At 39.3% G+C, this 20,564-nt stretch overlaps 2 protein-coding genes across 2 annotated transcripts in view; both read left to right on the forward strand.

Annotated features, from left to right (window-relative positions):
• The window catches only part of LOC101740450 (uncharacterized), a 960,210-nt gene that overhangs the window by 39,374 nt on the left and 900,272 nt on the right, over positions 1-20,564 (forward strand). The window lies entirely within an intron of this gene.
• On the forward strand, positions 220-19,922 carry LOC101740137 (uncharacterized). Its single transcript, XM_021348291.3, has 14 exons — positions 220-381; positions 3,159-3,282; positions 4,396-4,542; positions 6,715-6,890; positions 7,507-7,701; positions 8,380-8,595; positions 9,306-9,486; positions 10,144-10,339; positions 12,639-12,783; positions 14,541-14,669; positions 16,114-16,262; positions 17,050-17,290; positions 18,294-18,440; positions 19,784-19,922. Exons 1-14 carry the CDS (start codon positions 370-372, stop codon positions 19,850-19,852), a joined length of 2,127 nt encoding a protein of 708 aa, XP_021203966.1. The 5' UTR covers positions 220-369; the 3' UTR covers positions 19,853-19,922.

Below are 20,564 nucleotides of genomic sequence, written 5' to 3' on the forward strand. Positions count from 1 at the left end.
AAAGGGTGACGAGGAACCCAACTAATTACCTCAAGTAGAGTATTTCGGTACTTCAACATCGACGATAAAGCAAGGAACACAATGCTAATACATATACATTAGAAAAAAAACTTGTCATAAATTTTTACCTAATTCAAAAAAAACAGTGCTATACAGAAGGTTCGTTTTTTCATCAATCAAGAAATTGCTTGGCGTGGAGTGTTCAAACCTCTTCGGAAACAAACTTTCAGGAACATTGTCAATATTGACATGTCAAATCGAATCTAATAAGCTGATCATTCATTTTGTTCAAAATTTACTCATAAATCATGTTGTAATATAAATGAAGTAAAGCAATTTGGTGGAGTACAGAGAGCGTCAGAATTCAGAATGCATGATACGGTGAGTAATTCATAATTTATTTCGTTCAGGGATATGGATAGACGAGACTACTAGCATCTGTGTAGATGTGGTATATTTGAACGGGTCGGTTAATAACTCTTATCTTTCGTACTTTTTTATTTATTTATTGCTTAGGTGGGTGGACGAGATCACGGCAAACCTGGTTTTAATTGGTTACCGGAGCCCATAGACATCTACAACGTAAATGCGTCACTCACCTCGAGATATGAGTTCTAAGGTATAGTTACAACGGCTAACCCGCCCTTCAAACTGAAACGCATTACTGCTTCACGGCAGAAATAGGCAGGGCGGTGGTACCTACCCGTGGGGACTCACAAGGGGTCTTACCTCAGAAACTCATACATACATACTACATAAGTCATACCCTAATTCATGTTTGATTTGCTGCTTCATACAATGAAGATAAATCGGTCATAGGATCCCGTAAACACAACAAGATTAATGACACCTTTTTGGTTGGTGAGAAGATGTATTAAGAACAAGGATAGGTATAATTTTCCTTCCCATTTTGCCAGGTTACAGATACGGGTTTGGGCTTAAAGGACACCCATTAAATAATACAATTTGAGACTTCAACCTCATGTTTTAAAATAGGTGGACCATAAACTCGTATGTCCATCTAGAGCATAAAAAACCGTTTGGTTCACAAAGCCAAATTCACAACGACATTGAAACGGCTATGATACACTTAAAAGAAAGTCAAGTTGCTTTTTGGTAGGCAATAGGCAGGATGGTGCTTGGGGATCGACTTCCATATGCGTCTGTCCCCCACATCTCTCCGCGCTTGAATACCAAACAAACGGATAAGCCCCGTTACTTATTATAACTAATAATTAACTAAAGAGATGAGGCCTGCCGGTCTGGCCTAGAGTGATGTCAAAGTGCAAGCGCAAGACAGGGTGAAGTGGGAACATTGTGGAGATCTTTATGGTTTTGTGTGAACGGAATTACGTAAATGATTTGACAACTTACAAGGCTGGCTTTCTGAGGACAGCCAAAGATATTTATTTTTTCGCATTTACTTAGGGTGGTAGGCCCTCTTGAGAGTCCGCGCGGGTAGGTACCACTGCCCTGCTTATTTCTGCCGTGAAGCAGTAATGCGTTTCGGTTTGAAGGGTGGGGCAGCCGTTGTAACTATACCTAAGACCTTAGAACTTATGTCTCAAGGTGGGTGGCGCATTTACGTTGTAGTTGTCTATGCGCTCCAGTAACCACTAAACACCAGATGGGCTGTGAGCTCCTCCACCCATCTATGCAATAAAAAATAAAAAAAAATACGTTCGGAACATGCGTTTACTAATAACTTAGATAGTGGTATTCACGTTGTGATATCTACGGGCCTCAATAACCACTTAATGTTAAGTGTATGGACGGTTCTTTTTCCGATCTTCTGCAGTAAAAAAAACTATATGTCATGCTGTAAGACGCGAACTCCTCTTATACTGGTTGATTGTAATCTTCTCGATACCTGTTTTTGTATAAGCAGTTATCGAGTCACGATAATTAGAACTGATTTGTTTCATCGGGATCAAATTATAAACTGCTTAATGTCTCATGTGTAGGTATCAATTGAAAATCTGAGGATATATTTCGGGATGATTGCGTGATGTAACAATGTTATGGAGAAATAGAAGAAACAGACATGCGATGATGCTTTTATTTTTCAAAGAAATCTTCGGTTCGTTTAATTATGGTCGTGAAGGATCCACGGACATTGGGCTGTCTTTGCGTGCTGAACCCACACTAATTCATTCGTTAAAGCTTTTGCATTTCCATCGCAGAACAATAATACGTGTAGTTGTTAAGTAGAACTTTCATGTTTTTTTTAAATACCCTCATATACGACGGCCGTACGCGATGAAGTGCCACGTCAAAGACTAAATCTTGAATATATACAACACCGTATCGTCTTTTTGGTGACGATGCCGTCCCTTATCATTAACGAGGTGGCGTTTAATGAGAAGTAAGCTACGAGCACAGTTACCAGATATCATTTTGCGATTCAGTGTCGAAAGGTTGAGCCCGTGAGCTCACCTCCCCGTCTGGGCGTAGCTGGAACAGCCACTTAAGCTATCAGCGAATATATAGGGGGAAAAAACACCACCCACATGAAAACATCAGACATAAGTTTTAATTGTCTTGTATGAAGACTGTTCTCTATCCCTCGAACCGGAAAGTATGACAGTTTCTTGGTGGAAATAGTCAAAAGGGTAATTAATATCTACCCGTAACGGCTTAGTCTCCGTTTAGTGAAAATAAATTGCAATTATTGCGAATTGCAATATATATACTGTTGAGTTACTTAAAAAGAAAAAATGATTTTATTGTAAAAAAAAAGCGTGGTGTGCTTTTCAGGATATTATCAAAATAACCCTTCTTCTACTCATATCTGTTCATATAATATTTATAACTAGTGATACCATGCACCCCAAGCTTTTTTTACAATAAAATCATTTTACTTACTCTATTTTAATTCAAATTTCTTCAAAAAAAATTCTATTTTTTAGTTGGATTTTTTATAAAAACGCATTTTGTTAGTTTTTTAAGCTATTATTTATCATTCATTTTTAGTTGAATTTCAATTTTTTCAATATTTTTTTTTTCAATATATTTTTTTAATATTGTATTGTCATCGGTCCTTAATAAGTATACCAAATTTCGAGTTAATCCGATAGTCAAAATCATGTTCAAAGATTCCGTTACATACTAACATACATACGTCTGAAGCTAATAAAAGCGTATTAAAAACATTACAGATAGTGCGCTTAGCAGACGTTTGGAAGACATGCAACAAGATCCGAGCAGCAGCCTTCCGTGTCGGTCTCAACCTCTGGGACTGGTACCGTCCTCTGGACCCTGAAGGAAACTCACTTATTTCTGGTAAAATTAAAATATAGGAAGACTGTGAGGGATCAGCTTCCGAAACTTTAATCGTATCAATTTGGTTTAACACGGAATGTGTTAACTTGCAATAATTTTTTTATTGCCTAGGTGTGTGGACGAGCTCACAGCCCACCTGGTGTTAAGTGGTTACTGGAACCCATAGACATCTACAACGTAAATGCGCCACACACCTTGAGATAGAAGTTCTAAGGTCTCAGTATAGTTACAACGGCTGCCCCACCCTTCAAACCGAAACGCATTACTGCTTCACGGCAGAAATAGGCGGGGCGGTGGTACCTACTGGTGCGGACTCAGAAGAAGTCCTACTAATCGTTAATCGGTAATCGTTATTTATTGAACCTACCTTTTTAATAGTGAAGCCTATTTTTATGAAGCCGTTTAAAAAAGTCTAGCCTTTAACACATAACAGCCAAACATAATAACTAGTATTATAGAAACCTATTCATTTAGCTTGACGTTTAGATCATGTCTGTCTTGTGATTAAAGTGTATATTCTACGGCAGTGGTGACGAGGTCACTGTACATTGGTCATTAATACATGCTCATTGCTATTATAACCTTCTTTCACTAGTCCCATTACCTAATGACCATTTGTATCTACGTATGCTGTAGTTTTATTTGTTAACTAGTGACCCGCCCTCGCTTCGCTTCGGAAACATTAATTCTATTATCGATAGCTGAGTCCCTGTGATGCTACCCGCAGTTATTGCCGTACCGCGGGTGACGCCGCGGGATAAACCTAGGCTAAAAGAAAGTAGCCCAAATTATTCCTTATATCATCAGCTACCTATAAGTGAAAGTCCCGTCAAAATCCGGCCAGCCGTTCCAAATATTAGCCGGAACAAAAAGACAGACAGACAAAAACTAAAAAAAATATATTTTGGTATATATACTGTGGTATATATACACTGTGGAGGAGAGCTCATTCCAAAGTCGGATGGTACGTGGCAGAAAAGCTCTTTGGAAACGCACTGTCGATGAACGCAGCGGTTCCAGATCCAATTTCAAGACAGACATGGTCGATAGACATCTTTTAATTTCAACAACCATTGCCCGATATTATGCCTAAAAAGTAATTCCAAATTCCAGAATCGAAGTTCGTCTCAATACTCGCGGGTCCGCTGCGGTCCGTGATCGGCTTGTCTGACGCCGAGATCTCTCAGCTGGCTGATTACTTCCGAGCTCAAGACGGAAGGATATTATACCATCAGCTGTGCCAGGTCGTGCACGGTGAAGGTGGGGTACTATAAAGTAATTCTTGGCTTCTTTATTGTATTGTAAATATGTAAAACTGATTTTACCGTCATCAAAAATGGGTATTAAAAGTAATTGCTGTTTGTATTAAATGAAAAGGTACTTTAAAATTGAATGTCGATACAGCATTTTGTAGGTACCACCACCCTACCTATTTCTGCCGTGAAGCATGCGTTTCGGTTTGAAGGGTGGGGCAGCCGTTGTAACTATACGGAAACCTTAGAACTCATATCTCAAGGTGAGTGGTGCCATTTACGTTGAGGATGTCTTTGGGCTCCGGTAACCACTGAACACCAGGTGGCCTGAAGCTCGTCTACCCATCTATGCAAATAAAAAAAAACATTGTAAATGAAAGAATGCCAAAGGAAAAAAGTCCCCAACACATAGAGTGCTTCATGAAAACTATATGCTTGACAATTCACTTAAAAACTGTATAATCGAAGGAAACTGACTTAAATGGATAAGTGCATTCAACTGTAAAATCACGTAAATAGTCACTTGGATTAGTTCAGTCGAGGAAAATGGAACTCTAAATGTAGAAAAATCAATAAAGGGGTGGATCTTGCTATTTCTGTAAGCGCCCGGCACAGACGTACACGATGTGAGGCGATTTAGGTCATGTGTGCAACGAAGAAAAAAGACAATACTTAACAATTAGTATCTGAAGAATTATAATTATCGACTGTCGAAAATTTTATGACTACTAGAAAGAACGATGCCTTCATGCTTCAATGAATCTTAATTGATTAATTGAATGATTCTTCTTCTTGAAGAAGAAGATATCCTTGTCCTACTTAAATAAGTCAGCAAAGCATGCACTCAGCTCCTAGTTTGATTATTTGCTTTGGAGTTTTGCCTACAGATCAATTGTTGTAATTATAATCGGCCTTGGAGTTGGAAATAAGGGCTTCAATTGATGGGAGGGCACATTAAGGCTTCATATCTTCTGATTATTATTTGATCCCTTCTAAGCTTTTGCTTTTAGAACGCACAAAAACAAAATTTTCTGCCTTCTCGTGTGTTACTAGAAGTAATAAAGATTGCATAGTTAAGCACCCATAAAAGATATTCCCGCTCATCGTTGCCGCCGCTGACTACTCCCCGATTCCTGATCATGCAGGAGCCAGTCACCGTCGTCGCCCTAGATACGTCCTTACGGATCCATCAAATCGAATAACCGTTGCTTTAGACGCCTTCAGCTCTAACACTAGAAGCAGGCTCAGAGAATCCAGTAACCGTACTCGTCGAACTCGACAAAGAGTTCGACGTGCAACCTAACCTAAAAATCAGCACGCTGAGTTTCTCGAGCTTCTCGGATCTTCTCAGCGGGTCGCGATTCCGATCCGGTATATAGTAGATTGATTCGCGAAGCAGTTACTCTTGAGTGGTTAGGTCTCATTTGGAGGCGCTCCTGTAGCTATTAGCAAATCCCACCTCTCCTGGCTGAGCCCATGCTCGCCCTCCTGTTCTGGTGAAACTAGAAAGGCCTCCGGGCCACCAGTAATATATAGTATACTTGTGTGGACTTTAAGTTTTATTAAACCAGAGCAACTCACATTAGGAGCATCAGTTTGCAAAGCAGTTTGCAGTTTGCAGTTTTTTGAAGTCGTCGTGGCCTAAAAGATAAGACGTCCGGTGCATTCGTGTTGAAGCGATGCACCGGTGTTCGAATCCCGCAGGCGGGTACCAATTTTTCTAATGAAATACGTACTCAATAAATGTTCACGATTGACTTCCACGGTGAAGGAATAACATCGTGTAATAAAAGTGAAACCCGCAAAATTATAATTTGTGTAATTACTGGTGGTAAGACCTGTTGTGAGTCCGCGCGGGTAGGTACCACCGCCCTGCCTATTTCTGCTGTGAAGCAGTAATGCGTTTCGGTTCGAAGGGTGGGGCAGCCGTTGTAACTATACTGAGACCTTACAGCTTATATCTCAAGGTGGGTGGCGCATTTACGTTGTAGATGTCTATGGGCTCCAGTAACCACTTAACACCAGGTGGGCTGTGAGCTCGTCCACCCAACTAACCAATAAAAAAAAAAAAATACCTGATCGAATTGGGCCTTGGAAAAAATCCTTTACCTGATAAGGAAACCCTTACATTGGAAAACAATATCACCACGTTTGCCAATTATTAAAACAATACTTTCAGATTCCAACGCCCGCGATAAGATTTCCGCAGATTGCTTCCTAGAGGCATGTCCTCCTCCGCCGGAACCGGCCTGCCATAAGCTAGATCAGTGGCAAATCAGACGACTCTGCTGCCTACTAGCTACAATAGCTTCGAGGAATCTACCTTTGAAACCTTATTTTCAGGATTATGAAATGGTATGAATGATTTCGAATCAGTTATAGGGCAGCAGAAGTACGAAAAATTGCCAGTTTTAAATTGTTACACTTTATTGAGGTGGTAGTAGGACTTTGTTTACGTGGCCTAGTGGTTGGTATCATACGAGACTGTTGCGCCAGAGAAATCATGTTAAAAATATGTATTTAAAGTTATTTGTTTGATTTGAATTCCAATTTACTAGCGATTGCATTGAGACTCATGAAACTTGTCCTTGTGTAGTGAGTGTTATAATTACAATGTTGAGCAGAAAGCACGTATTCGCCTGAGAAGAAGCAAATAAGATTCTAAATAATAAGTTATCTGTTACACGTCATTACACAGGCTTATAAAATTAACATGCTTTTTAAAAGACATTGATTTTTTTATTCAAAGTATTTCGTAAAAACATGTTCGGTTTATTAATTGATACAAGTCCAGAATCGAATCACGATAGAATCACAACGATGATTTTAATAAATTAGACTAGAGGTACATTATTAAACAACTAAAATTCATCGACGCTAATCGTTAAATTGACCATTTATTAATTTTTCATCTTCTTATTTTAACTTTTCTGAATATTTCTACTTCGAATTTTATTTTCTTTTGATGCAGGTAGCAAAAAATGACGGTCGTATAACATTCGCTCATTTCGCTCGAATCCTAAATTTCATTGGAGTCCTAGTTTCGCCGGAGGACTTCAATTTGCTGGTGCGTCGGTTCATCAAAGATTCTTACACGCTCGACTACGTGGAATTCCTTAAAGCTGTTGAAGCTGTGCAAAAGGAGGGCATCCAAGGCCTTGGACCGGTAAGTTAAGAGTAGAACATGATATAAACATATTTGAAGAGCCACCGACAGACACGCTTCTAGACCCACCTAGCCCATAGACTACAAAAGATTACTGGGTTTTGGGAACCGTTATTAGATCCGATTGGCCGTGAGCTCATCTATGTACTCAAGAAAAGAAAGAAAGATTATAGTTAGATGATAGGTAAACCAATAGGTTTAAATCAATGTGAGTTTGGGATTTATTTATATTTCGCCTTTGGCACCCAAATATCAAGTGAAGCGTCAGTACATTATCTTAATAGAGCTCAACCACTGTACATCACCAACTTTTCGTGTGTAACTAGCAGGAATAAGTTACCCAGACGATAACCCAGATGTCCATAAGCTCTTATAAGACCTACAGACGCTATTGCAAAATTATGCGAGCATGCGTTGCATCATGCAAGAAAATGTTCTGAGTTCTAAGAGACATTCCTCCTCCATGCGTCATGTTCCTCAGTGCTGAGGATCGTGACTTATACGGAGCACTTTTATTTTGGACTATGTTCCCCCATTCCCTCCTGTCCTCTGCGCAGTGGATAGCGACATTGATGCTAGAGTCCAAAGTCGTCTTAATTTGATCGGACCAACGTATGGGACTACACATTATGATACTCTAAAAATCTCGGTATTTGATTACGTCAATTTCTTCTTCAGGCTTACAACAACCCCAATGCCATAATAGATACGACACTGCCCAAGTTGCCACGTCCCGAAATTGAAGCAGGATTATCGACAGCGCCTCTAGGAGCTAATGATGTCTTCCATCCAGTTCTCGACCCGCCAAAGCCGCCACGGCAGCTGGTGGAACTCATGCTGAGGGTGCAAGAGTTTGTGCTACAGAGGAGGATTAGAGTTTCCGAATTTTTCAGGGTATTCTGCATGATTTTTATTACATACTAGCGACCCGCCCTCGCTTCGGGGACTATAATTTATTATTGATTTTATTGAATTTTCTTTTATACATTTGTTTTAGACGATATTCAGTTTTTTACATCCGCTTTTAAGATATTTCCAGGATGTATTCTACCAATGTCATGTCAAACGCCATAAGGTTAGATTAGAAAATCATTAGAAAATTTAATAGCGTAATTATTTATTCTTAAAGTTTCTAATTTAGCGCGCAATTTTCTTATTTTTTTCTTTCACAAGAACCTTCTTCTGATAAAAACTAACGCAACAAAAAAAAGAATTATCCAATTAGTTGCCGGCGTTCTGAAACTATGCGTGTACATACATTACACAGATTCATTTTTATATATAAAATTATTGACTGATTCACGTGATTTAAAATTTGCAGTCTTAATTTATTTTGATGAATAACTAAGACATTCTGTGTATACGTACTGCAGACGTTCGTCTGACGGATCTTTTAAGTATTCGTTTTAGTAGTATTGCAATTAGTAAAGGCAGTAATGTTTGCATGAGTGTACCAGGCTCACCACAAACCGACAGGAGTGGTGATTGCTCGTGAGGCGCATAACATCTGCCCACAGCAATGATGCTGGACGACGAGCACGACCGCTCTGACAAGAGTGATACGACAAAGGAAAATGTAAGAGATTTTTTCACTTTAATTTCAGGACTACGACCCCTTGAACAGCGGTCGCATTTCCGCGCTACAGTTTCGTCGCGCACTGGACGCCATGGGGCTCAGCACTATCATGTCACCTGCGGAACAACTCTGCGTGTTGAGGCACTACGTCGACCCCAACGATAGAGAGAAAGTATGCTGGAGGACCTTCGAAGATGATTGTGATCAGGGTTGGTTTTTTTTATTTGGCGGCCCATACGTAGGACCACTACAAATAATCGTCATTTTGAATTCGCTGACATCGAATTATAAAGAACTGTAAAACTGTGAAGTGGTTTTCATTGCGCTTGTGCTACCTCAAGACACTACCTTAATAGTCAATGTTTCAAATGTTAGTGTTCGTAATCCGAAAACATTGTTTAGATATTTCCGCAGCGGCGTGATGTGTCCTTCTTCAAGCTGTGGTTGACAAAATTGCCTAGGCGTTGTCTATAAAGCACGGCAATCATTACCAATAGTTGGTATGGTGGTAGGACGGTACATGGTTTTTACTGGTGGTAGGACGTCTTATGAGTCCGCACAGGTAGGTACCACCATCCTGCCTATTTCTACCGTGATGCAGCAATGCATTTCGGTTTGAAGGGCCCCACCCTTTGTAGCCCAGCAATTGTACTGTAAAAACTGAGGCTTTAGAACTCATGTCTCAAAGTGGGTGGTGGAATTTACGCTCCATATGTCTATGAATTTCAGTAACCACTTTACACCAGGTGGGCCATGAGCTCAAAAACTTATCTAAGCAATAAAAAATGTTAAAACTGCTTTCGATGGCAATTTTTTCAATAATTCATTACCAAAAACTAACTAATATCCTATAAAACTTTTTATAGTGTTCACAGTTAAAGAATTAGAAAAGCATCCAAACGTAGTGCCCGGTGCCGCAGCCGAAGTAGTGAGGAGTTTGCCAGCAGTTGGAGCTACTAGCGGTGACAGTCCTAGCGATGTGGACGCTGCGCTCCTCCGAGTGAGAGCTGCCTGCACGGAGAGGGCCATCGACTTAAGACCGGCCTTCTCTGAACACGACCAGTTAGTAACTTAACTCATGTTGGTGTTTAATTTATACTAGCTGACCCGGCAGACTTCGTAGTGCCTCAATCGATAAACAAGAGGCCGAGATAATAAATTTAAAACAAACAAAAGGAATCCGTCCGACGGGGGACACATCAAAGGAAAAACAAAAGTTTTATTTTTATTTCATTCCGTGCATTTTCATATTTTTATCTACTTTTTAAAACTTCTCTGGACTTCCACAAATAATTCAAGACCAAAATAAGCCAAATCGGTCCAGCCGTTCTCGAGTTTTAGCGAGACTAATGAACAGCAATTCATTTTTATAAATATGGAAGATAGAAGTTTTAGCGATGGGTGTTGGGAGCTTGCAATGTGATTGTCGTGGCGTGCAACGTCTTTGACAAGACATAAGACCTACAACGATTAGACATAAACTAAGACAGAGATTTGACAGGTGATTCGAAAGACACAAAAGAAGAGAATTGGACCGAGAACGAACGTGACTGGGAGTCTTTCATTAAGTGTATTATCTATGGGAGATATTATTTTCAATGCTTTTCTGAAAGGCATACACGAACCAGACGACAAAGAACGAACCGAGCGTTCACATATTATGTATATACATGAAATAGACGACAAACGAACGAACTGTCCGCTCAGCCATGTGCTCCGATTTGATAGATAGGGTAATAAGTTATCTATATATTAATACGTGAAGCAAAAGCTTTGTACCCCTTTTTACGAAAATTGCACGGACGGAGGAGAATGAAATTTCTCACACTTATAGAGAAGATAGAGAAGAAGTGCAGAATGTTAATACATTTTTTTAAGTTAAGCATAAAAAATACATTAAATCAATAAAAAAAGCGTTACACGCACTACCATGTATTTGACATAACACATACTTATTGTTTATGTTATTATACTCTTGGCTTATTGTGAATTTTCAAGCTTTTGTTTTGTTTAAAGTCTGTGGTCAAATTGAGAATAGATTAATATTGTTTGTCTCTATTAATATTTCCCTAAAGTGTCTTGGCGAAATCTGTGTATTAGTCTTTGACAATAGAACCATAATAATGGTTAAACAAAAAATTTCAATTAATTATAGTCGAATTTGCTAGTGCGGGACCACTATTTTTTTTTTTTTTAATGCTTAGATGTGTGGACGAGCTCACAGCCCACCTGGTGTTAAGTGGTTACTGGAGCCCATAGACACCTACAACGTAAATGCGCCACACACCTTGAGATATAGTTCTAAGGTCTCAGTATAGTCACAACGGCTGCCCCACCCTTCAAACCGAAACGCATTACTGCTTCACGGCAGAAATAGGCGGGGCGGTGGTACCTACCCGTGCGGACTCACAAGAGGTCCTACCACCAGTAATTACGCAAATTATAATTTTGCGGGTTTGATTTTTATTGCACGATGTTATTCCTTCACCGTGGAAGTCAATCGTGAACATTTGCTGAGTACGTATTTCATTAGAAAAATTGGTACCCGCCAGCGGGATTCGAACACCGGTGCATCGCTCGATACGAATGCACCGGACGTCTTATCCTTTAGGCCACGACGACTTCATTGAATAGGGAATCATTAAATGTCAAATGCTTAAGTTCTAGTCTTGATCTGTACAAGAACTGTCGCCGCCACAACTTTAGAAGCTTAAACATGAACTATGCGTGTGTTTATTAATTTTTAACGGACTCCAAAAAAGGAGCAGGTTCTCAATTCGACTGTATGCTTTTTTATGTTTTTTACCTCGTAACTTTTGACTGGATGAATCGATTTTGATGATTCTTTTTTTATTAGAAAGCTGACGCTTCCCGTGTGGTCCCATTTCAATTTAGTCCATTTCTGATAATGGTATCCAGGAAAAAACCATGTAACTATTAAATTTGCATTAAGTCCGTGCGCGATAAATAGTTGAATAACTCAATATCACGCCAACCGATTTCGGTGATTATTGTTTTTAGTGTATATTCATTTGTTTTGGAATATCTTTTTTTTTTTTATTTGAAGTCGGTTTTTGTTAAAGCATATCTATTTACAATTATTAGCCGCTTAAATCGGTGGACGAGTTCACGGTCTACCTGGCGTTAAGTAGTTACTAGAGCTTACAGACATCGACAACGTAAATATACTATAACTATACTGAGACCTTAGAACTTATATCACAAGGTGGTTGGCGCATTTACTTTGTAGATGTCTATGGACTCCAGTAACCACTTAGCACCAGGTGGGCTGTGAGCTCGTCCACCCATACAAGCAATAAAAAAAAATAAAAAAATAAAAATGGCGTTGTGTTGCGTGCAGACACAGCAACGGTCACGTGTCGCGGTCGGCGGTGCGGCGCGTGCTGGCGCGGCTCGGCGTGCTACCGGCGCCGCACCACGTGCGCGCTCTCGAGCTGCGCTATCTGGACGAGCTTGGATTCAACTACTTCATGCTGCTCGATGAGGTTACTGCATTGTTTATTTTTTGGAACGTAGTTCCTTATGGGACGATGCGGAGGGGTACCCTAACCAGTAAAAAACGTCCGTAACGTAAGATTTTTATTAGTAATGCACACAGTGTACGACTTAACTTTGTAAAAACGTACAAAAAATTACATATTTTTTATCATTCATTGACCACGATCTCAGAACGTTCGTTTGCGCAATACACTAACTCTTACGCAAACAACCGTGAATGAAGTGTACCACAATAAGTTTGCACGTTACCGAATGACCGTGGGTTGTTGCGAAACCTCCAGTTTTATTTTCTTTAAATCTCGATTAGAACTTAATATTTTTATAATAAGGAACTTCGTACCTATCCGGTGTTCCATGACACCACACATATTTTTTTTTATATAGGTGGGTGAACGATCTCACAGCCCACCTGGTGTTAAGTTGTTACTGGAGCCCATAGACATCTACGACGTAAATGCACCACCCACCTTGAGATATAAGTTCTAAGGTCTCAGTATAGTGACAACGGCTGCCGCACCCTTCAAACCGAAACGCAGTACTACTTCACGTCAGAAATAGGCGGGGTGGTGGTACCTACCCGTGCGGACTCACAAGAGGTCCTACCACCAGTAATTACGCAAATTATAATTTTGCGGATTTGATTTTTATTACCCGATATTATTCCTTCACCGTGGAACTCAATCGTGAAAATTTGTTGGTCTCCGCTAATTAAGGTATGGGTCTATATTGCCATGGAATAACGGCTGAATAACGGCAATGCGCACACACGATTGTATAGCCAATAGGGGTGGCCAGCCAACTTATTTAGAGCCAAGATCTACTGTTTATTGACAAAAACCTCTGCGATCTATCAATGGCATTTCTTGAAATTTAATGAAACAATAGTTCAATATACAAATAAGTAATATAATTTATTTTATTAAGAAGATTAACATTAAACTGAAATTTAATCCTAGTATCCTATATTTATGCTTATTGTCTTGCCATGATCGACTGGACTATATCCCCAATCAACCGGTTGGTCACCCCAGATACTTTTAGCCTAAACACGAAATGGTCAGAACAACGGTACCGTATCTTGCGTCTTGATGACGTGCTCTACTGGCGTTAAATACAATAAATTTATATTCATATTTACTGGTGGTAGGACCTCTTGGGAGACCGCGTGGGTAGGTACCACCACCCTGCCTATTTCTGCCGTGAAGCAGTAATGCGTTTCGGTTTGAAGGGTGGTCAATAATCCGTTGTAACTATACTGAGATCTTAGAACTTCTATTTCAAGGTGGGTGGCGCATTTACGTCGTAGATGTCTATGGGTTCCAGTAACCACTTAACACCAGGTGGGCTGTGAACTCGTCCACCCATCTAAGCAATAAAAAAATAAAAAAATAAAAAGGTGCTCGGACACTTGATCACTCAATCTTTTTTAATTCCGACTTCTGGATCGTCTTCCATCCACTTTACCCGTCACCATGAGTTTTCTTGCTATATAACCTTGTCTCGAGCTAGCTCTCCATAATATTGTGTATGCCTGATACGCACACACGAAACAAGAAGGCGCGTAGACCCAGCCTTCGAATATCTGGTCTTCGTCTAAATCAATAAGCTAATAATACCAGAGACCGTAGCTAGCGATAGCTCTGTCCGTTTGTCTTTGAAGAGCATCAGATTTGACGGATAAAGCAGATGATTAGAATAACTGCGTCGGAGCCTAATAAAACAACATTGCTCTGATTTTTTTCAGTTGGAAGAAAAGCCCATAGAGAGCTCTACTATCGCTGGGCCCTCTGTAGCGTCTAGAAGAACTCGATCTACGACTATCGATCCTCTGGAAACTGATATTGTTCAAATTCTAGCTAAAATTAAGGGCAAGGTACGTTTTCCGGTAACGCACTCTATTTTTTTTGGGGAATCCGTTTACGAATACCCGGTCGAGGGGGTATCGGACCGGGTTATGTTATTATTATTATATTTTTATTATGTTATGTTATATTATCTCTATGGGTTATAACGATAACACACCCTAAAATGTATTAATACATACATTTGGTTTCAAATAGGTTTTTTTTTTTCTTTATTAATTGATTCTTCTTGGACGTTAAATGTGTAAATTTAAAAAAATCCTCAGTTTTCTGATGGTATATATTATTATGATCAAATCACTTTGACGGCTTAATCTTGCGTCATTAATAAGTAATAATAATAATAAAGATTGTTTATTGCCTTTCACATCATAAAATGACATACAAAAAAAAAAAAAAGCAAAAAAAAAGGAAAAAGGCAAAAGGAGGTGGCTCAGCTATTGCTGTTCAAGGTTGATAAATTGAACAGCGCTGATTTTCAGTCACCCCCGTTTCCCCTTGGTTCTTTGCGGGAATGAAGACTCCGTACGTGTGTACATACTCAGAATATGGTATAAATTAGTAAAATTAGTAAATTATAAAAATTTAAGAAAGAAACAAAATAAAAATCAAATTAAATGGTGAGTGATGATAAAATGATAAGTCTAAACACACTGTGTTTGTATGATCTGTGCTCTAGACACAAGCGTCTCCTCTCTACATATCACATGTCCATACCGCGTTCGCTCTTTTATTTGTCAATCACCGGGGCTACTTTCACACTTCCTCGTAATAATATTACCTTAGGCATTATTTTAAATATTTTTATGGTGTAAAAACGCAAGATTAAAGCATTAATATGTAGTCTTAAATCATGTAAATTTAAGTCATTCTGTTTCATTTTAGAGCGTGTTCCAAGATATAGGGATAGGAGTCATGATTATGCTCCATATATCTGCCGCGAATTAAACCCGAGCTCCTTCAGTATCGATATATTATATCTGCCGCGAACTAAGCACGCGCTCTTTCCGTTTCTAAGCATGGAAGAGCCGCCATGATACTACATTGCGATTCCCACCTCGAATCTTATTGTGAGTGGCGGCATCCATGAAGTGTGATGCCTTCTACAACAGTTTTTTTATTGTCCTTCTTCTTCTTCTTCCTAGCGGTTTCCCGGTCAAGTGCCAGGGTCCGCTTTCCTTAAACTCCTCCACTTTGCCTGCTCTTCGGTATCCTTCATATCCGCCTTTACCACATCCAACCAGCGACCAAACCAATAACATCAGTTTTTTTGTAGGCCAACGACAAAAAAAACACAAAGCGTAGATACAGATACCTGCTTCCCGTAGTTTTTATCCTTTTGTTTATCGGTTTATTTTAGGTGCAAATTCTGAAGCCTCGAAAATGTTTAAGTTTCCATGAATCATAATACATTTCTGTTTTTTTTTTTAATATATTTATTCCTAAATTTTTCAGATGGTCCGCGATGGGATACGTCCCTTTGACTTCCTTCGTCAGTTCGATCCTCGTAACGAGCTGGTGATTCCTCGGGCCGACTTCTACCGAGGACTGGCTTCTGCAGGACTTTCACTGACGCCACTCGAAATGGATACGCTAATGGAAGTGTAAGGGTTCCTATGTATCACAGAATGGTATCGAGAAAAAAATGTATGTATAATAAATATAAAATATATAATATTTTAAGATGAGAGATAGCCATCTCGATACCATTTGGCTTATAGATAACGTGACCATTTATATTTTTACTCAAAACAGGCCGTTGGCTTACTTGGGACCATTGACAGGTACATAATGGAAAAAAACAGTACTTTTTTAAAGTTATTATTCGGAAAAGTTAACTTGAAAATTACGAATTAAAGAACATATATCTATACTCAAGATGTTTAGTAATATTTATATGTATTAGAAAAACAAATTTGCTTTAATATAGCTTACACCGCTCGCGTTCGGCCGAAAACGGGACGTTCCAGGGTTCATTTCGGGGACACCGGGATTCATAATTATAATTATAAAGGGACAGTCCCGTTCAGAACGGGACGTCTGGTCACGTTACTTATAGACCAAATCTTGTTACCTACACGTAAAGCTACCCAGTTTTGGTTGGTACAAACAAAGAAATAGACGAGAGACCCTGCAAGCAATCTCGTACACAGTATGCTTGACGCAAGTTTTTTTAACTTCTCGATCGCATAAAAGTTAACTCGAATATCTATGGAGTTAGAACAGCGCCCCTAGCGACAAGCTTTTACACGATAAGTTAAAAGCCTCGCACTAAGCATACAGATCAACAAAGGAATAAAAGCATATAATAAACATAGTCTGATTCATTAAAAACAGTTTACAATTTTTTTAAATACATTAAGCAATTTGCAGATTATCGTTTTTCACCAGTTTCAGCGCCCCGGGTCGACGTAGATACGTGGAGTACGCTAGGTTCTCGTCCACCGTGGGCGAGGCTCTCACACAAGAAGGCCTAGAACGCGCACCGCTGCTGGTGCCAGTACCCCACCTCCCCACAGTAGACACGCCCCTCAACTACCTGAACTTCGAGGAACGGAATATTGTGTCCGGAGCTCTTGCCAAACTTGCAAAATATCCTGATCAGTTGTCTAATATAATCGAGGTGTTCCAGGTAAACCATAATATAATATTTTAATATGTTTAGATTTGATTTGAGGAAGTGTGAAATTAGCCCCGGTAATCAACAAATTAAAGAGCGGCTGGTTAGCGTGGTATGGACATGTGATGCGTAGAGAGAAGATGCATGTGTCTAGGAGATGTATGGAAATGGTATTGCAAGGTAGAGGGGGAAGAGGTCGACCGAAGAAGATATGAGAGAGAGAGAGGAGTACGCGTTGAGATGACGGCTGATAGAAGAGAATGGAAGAGAAAAATTAGCTGTGCCGACCTCACGAAGTGGGATAAAATAGAGAAAAAGAAGAAGTTTGGTTTTATGATTTCAAACTGCAAATGCTAATATTCACTTGAAGCCCGCTCTCGAAGTCACAGAATAAATGATTTTATACCCTTAAAATTGAAACACCTTCACATACTTTTTTTTTACATTTATTAGACAAATTAGGTCACAGAAGTGAAACTTCTTTGACAGCAGCCTGGCAGAAGGCTATTTCCTGTCTTATCAACACTCATTACGCTCAAATTCGTCCGAACGATGAAAATTTTACTGGTGGTAGGACCTCTTGTGATTCCGCGCGGGTAGGTCCCACCACCCCTTCTATTTCTGCCGTGAAGCAGTAATGCGTTTCGGTTTGAAGGGTGAGGCAGCCGTTGTAACTATACCAAGATCTTAGAAATTATAGCTCAAGGTGGGTGGCGCATTTACATTGTAGATGTCCATGGGCTCCAGTAACCACTTACACCAGGTGGGTGAGCTGTGAGCTCGTCCACCCATCTAAGCAATAAAAAAAAAACACCGACATTGCTTGTAAGAGAACCGTCAATTCCTGGACATACCAGCATCCTGTCCATTTATACCGCGAAGCATTTGCACGTTCCTGTTTGGTCGTTACTGTACTGTTTAACATCAAGTGAACCGAGCGCATGTTCATCCATCTAGTGCAATTTAATAAACTCAAAACTTTCCCCTCATCATTGAATGCACATTTTCCTCACAGGATATAGATAGGGTACGTTGTGGAACCGTGCCGCGGGTATCAGCCGAGCGTGCTCTGTGCCAACGTGGTCTTCTGGCGCTTTTGTCATCGAGAGAAAGAGACACGCTCTACAAATGCTTCGGATACAGGCGAGGATGCGGTGACGAGGTAAGAAATTTGTTTAATTCAAATATTTTATTGCTCGGATAAATTGAGTTGCGAGTCGAGATTAGACCATGGCACTATGGCGGCAACAGAATCCCAAACCGTTCTACTTAGAGGAAGTGAATACCGAAGAGACGACAAGCAGAGCACTGAGACATTAAGAGGAATATTATTTGAAATGTATCTAAAGTTACATAAAACAACTTTCTTATAATAATAGTAATTACCATAGGGATGTTTATTTAAAGAGGCTCGAGATAAAAGAGTCTTTAGTAACATATAGTTATTATGATCTGGCTCTATAACTGAAATATAAATATTTCAGCGATATTTTTTTTACAATTTCATTATAAGCCATCAACGAGTAAAATAAAATAAAAACAATATACAAGGTGTCCCACAATGGGTCTATCAAGCCGAAACGTGGCTATATTATAAATAATATAAATTGCGTAACTTCGACCCAGAAAATACAGATTGTTTTTGAAGTTATACTTCTTTTGGCGCGTTATGAAAAATTGATGACAGTGAAATTTTAAGATGCGCGCGCACCGTACACAAAATTAACAGAATGAAGTTGTCCACTAAATCGCTCATTACAATACGACCGACGTAACTTGGCGAGTCTGAATATAGCCGCAGGTGAACTTACTTACCGTACCGAGAATTACCGAATTTATACGATGTCAAGAAAAGGGATGTCCAATATGCGTGTTTGAGGATGTTGTTTAATCGTTTTTTTTTCAAATTGATTAAAATTTAAATAAAAAAAAGAAATTTAATAAAAATAAAGTACAACTTCTTACGCGCGTACATAAGTACACACGCACCCTTTTTTTGATCGCGTGCCGAAAAGGGCTCAGTGTAAGCGATAACACAGGGACTGCCTGTTTGGCTATGAATCATACTACCGTATCCTACTTAAAACATAATTCAAGGGTTGCCAGAAGAATAGTTTGTTCGTTTTGTTCAAATACTTCCGAACTATTTACTCGTTCTAGCCTAGAAACCGGAAATACCAAATATCGATTATGCATTTGCTACTATAGTTCTACTATTTACTTCAGAGTTGCAATTTTTTCTTTCGTATAATACTAGAGGTTCTTAAAAATTCCGTTAAATTCTACCATTCAAGAGCTGTGTTATAATTTCTTATCAACTAGCGTCTGTTAATTTTATTTATCATAGTCGTGTACTAAGTGTCTAAAATAGAATTTTTACATTGGAGTATTATTGATTAGAAGATACCGGTATTAAAACCTGGCATCCCGACCTATACGAATCGATACTATCCCATTAAGCGTCTGTTTAATAGTCAGTACATTAAACGCTTTATTTTATTACAGGTAAATTATCGTGCACTGTGCAACGCTCTGGATGTACTGTACGCCACTACTAATGCTCAAAAATGTTAAGATTCGTATTTCAAATACGCTTTAACGCCGTGTATGCAATAAAATTATCGAGTATCTACTAAATATCAAATTGTTTTTTTTTTTCGAAGTTCTTGAAAGTTATAACTATAGACAGCTTAATTGAGATGTCATCTGAGGTAATGAAAAAATGTACTTATACGGCAATAGCTGCGTATTGACTGATCGGTTGCGGCGTGATGCCATTTTGCTCTATAGCTACCTATTGCAGGCTGCACGCGTGACAACGCGCTAAATATAACTTCACTCGAACTACTAACCCAAGTATTAGACTGATAGCTGATACATCTCTTTTCGAAGCACTTGGACTCGGAAGCAGTCCGTACTCGCCCACCTAGTCCTCTTATGGAACCTTCGGGCCACCAGTAACACTTTTGTAAAAAAATCGATTTTAAATTCCCTCAAAATCGTAAAACCGCACTGACGAAAAGATAAAACTGTTCAATATGTACGTCTTTTTACTATTTATATATTTATATTAGCTAGATATGGAGTCAAGTCCACAGAGGTTTTTATATTAACTACCTACCTATGTACCTATTTTATCTATTTAACTACGAACATTGATTTAAATATACTAGATGAGTAGTTACCGCGTCAAAGCGTAACCACTCAATATAAGCCCACAGGCGCGGCGTATGCCCGGCTTATTTCATTCAGTTAGTTGCGTGCCGTCGTCCAAGCAATAAGTCAT

Source organism: Bombyx mori, chromosome 6, assembly GCF_030269925.1.
Source record: "Bombyx mori chromosome 6, ASM3026992v2".
Lineage (NCBI taxonomy): Eukaryota > Metazoa > Arthropoda > Insecta > Lepidoptera > Bombycidae > Bombyx > Bombyx mori.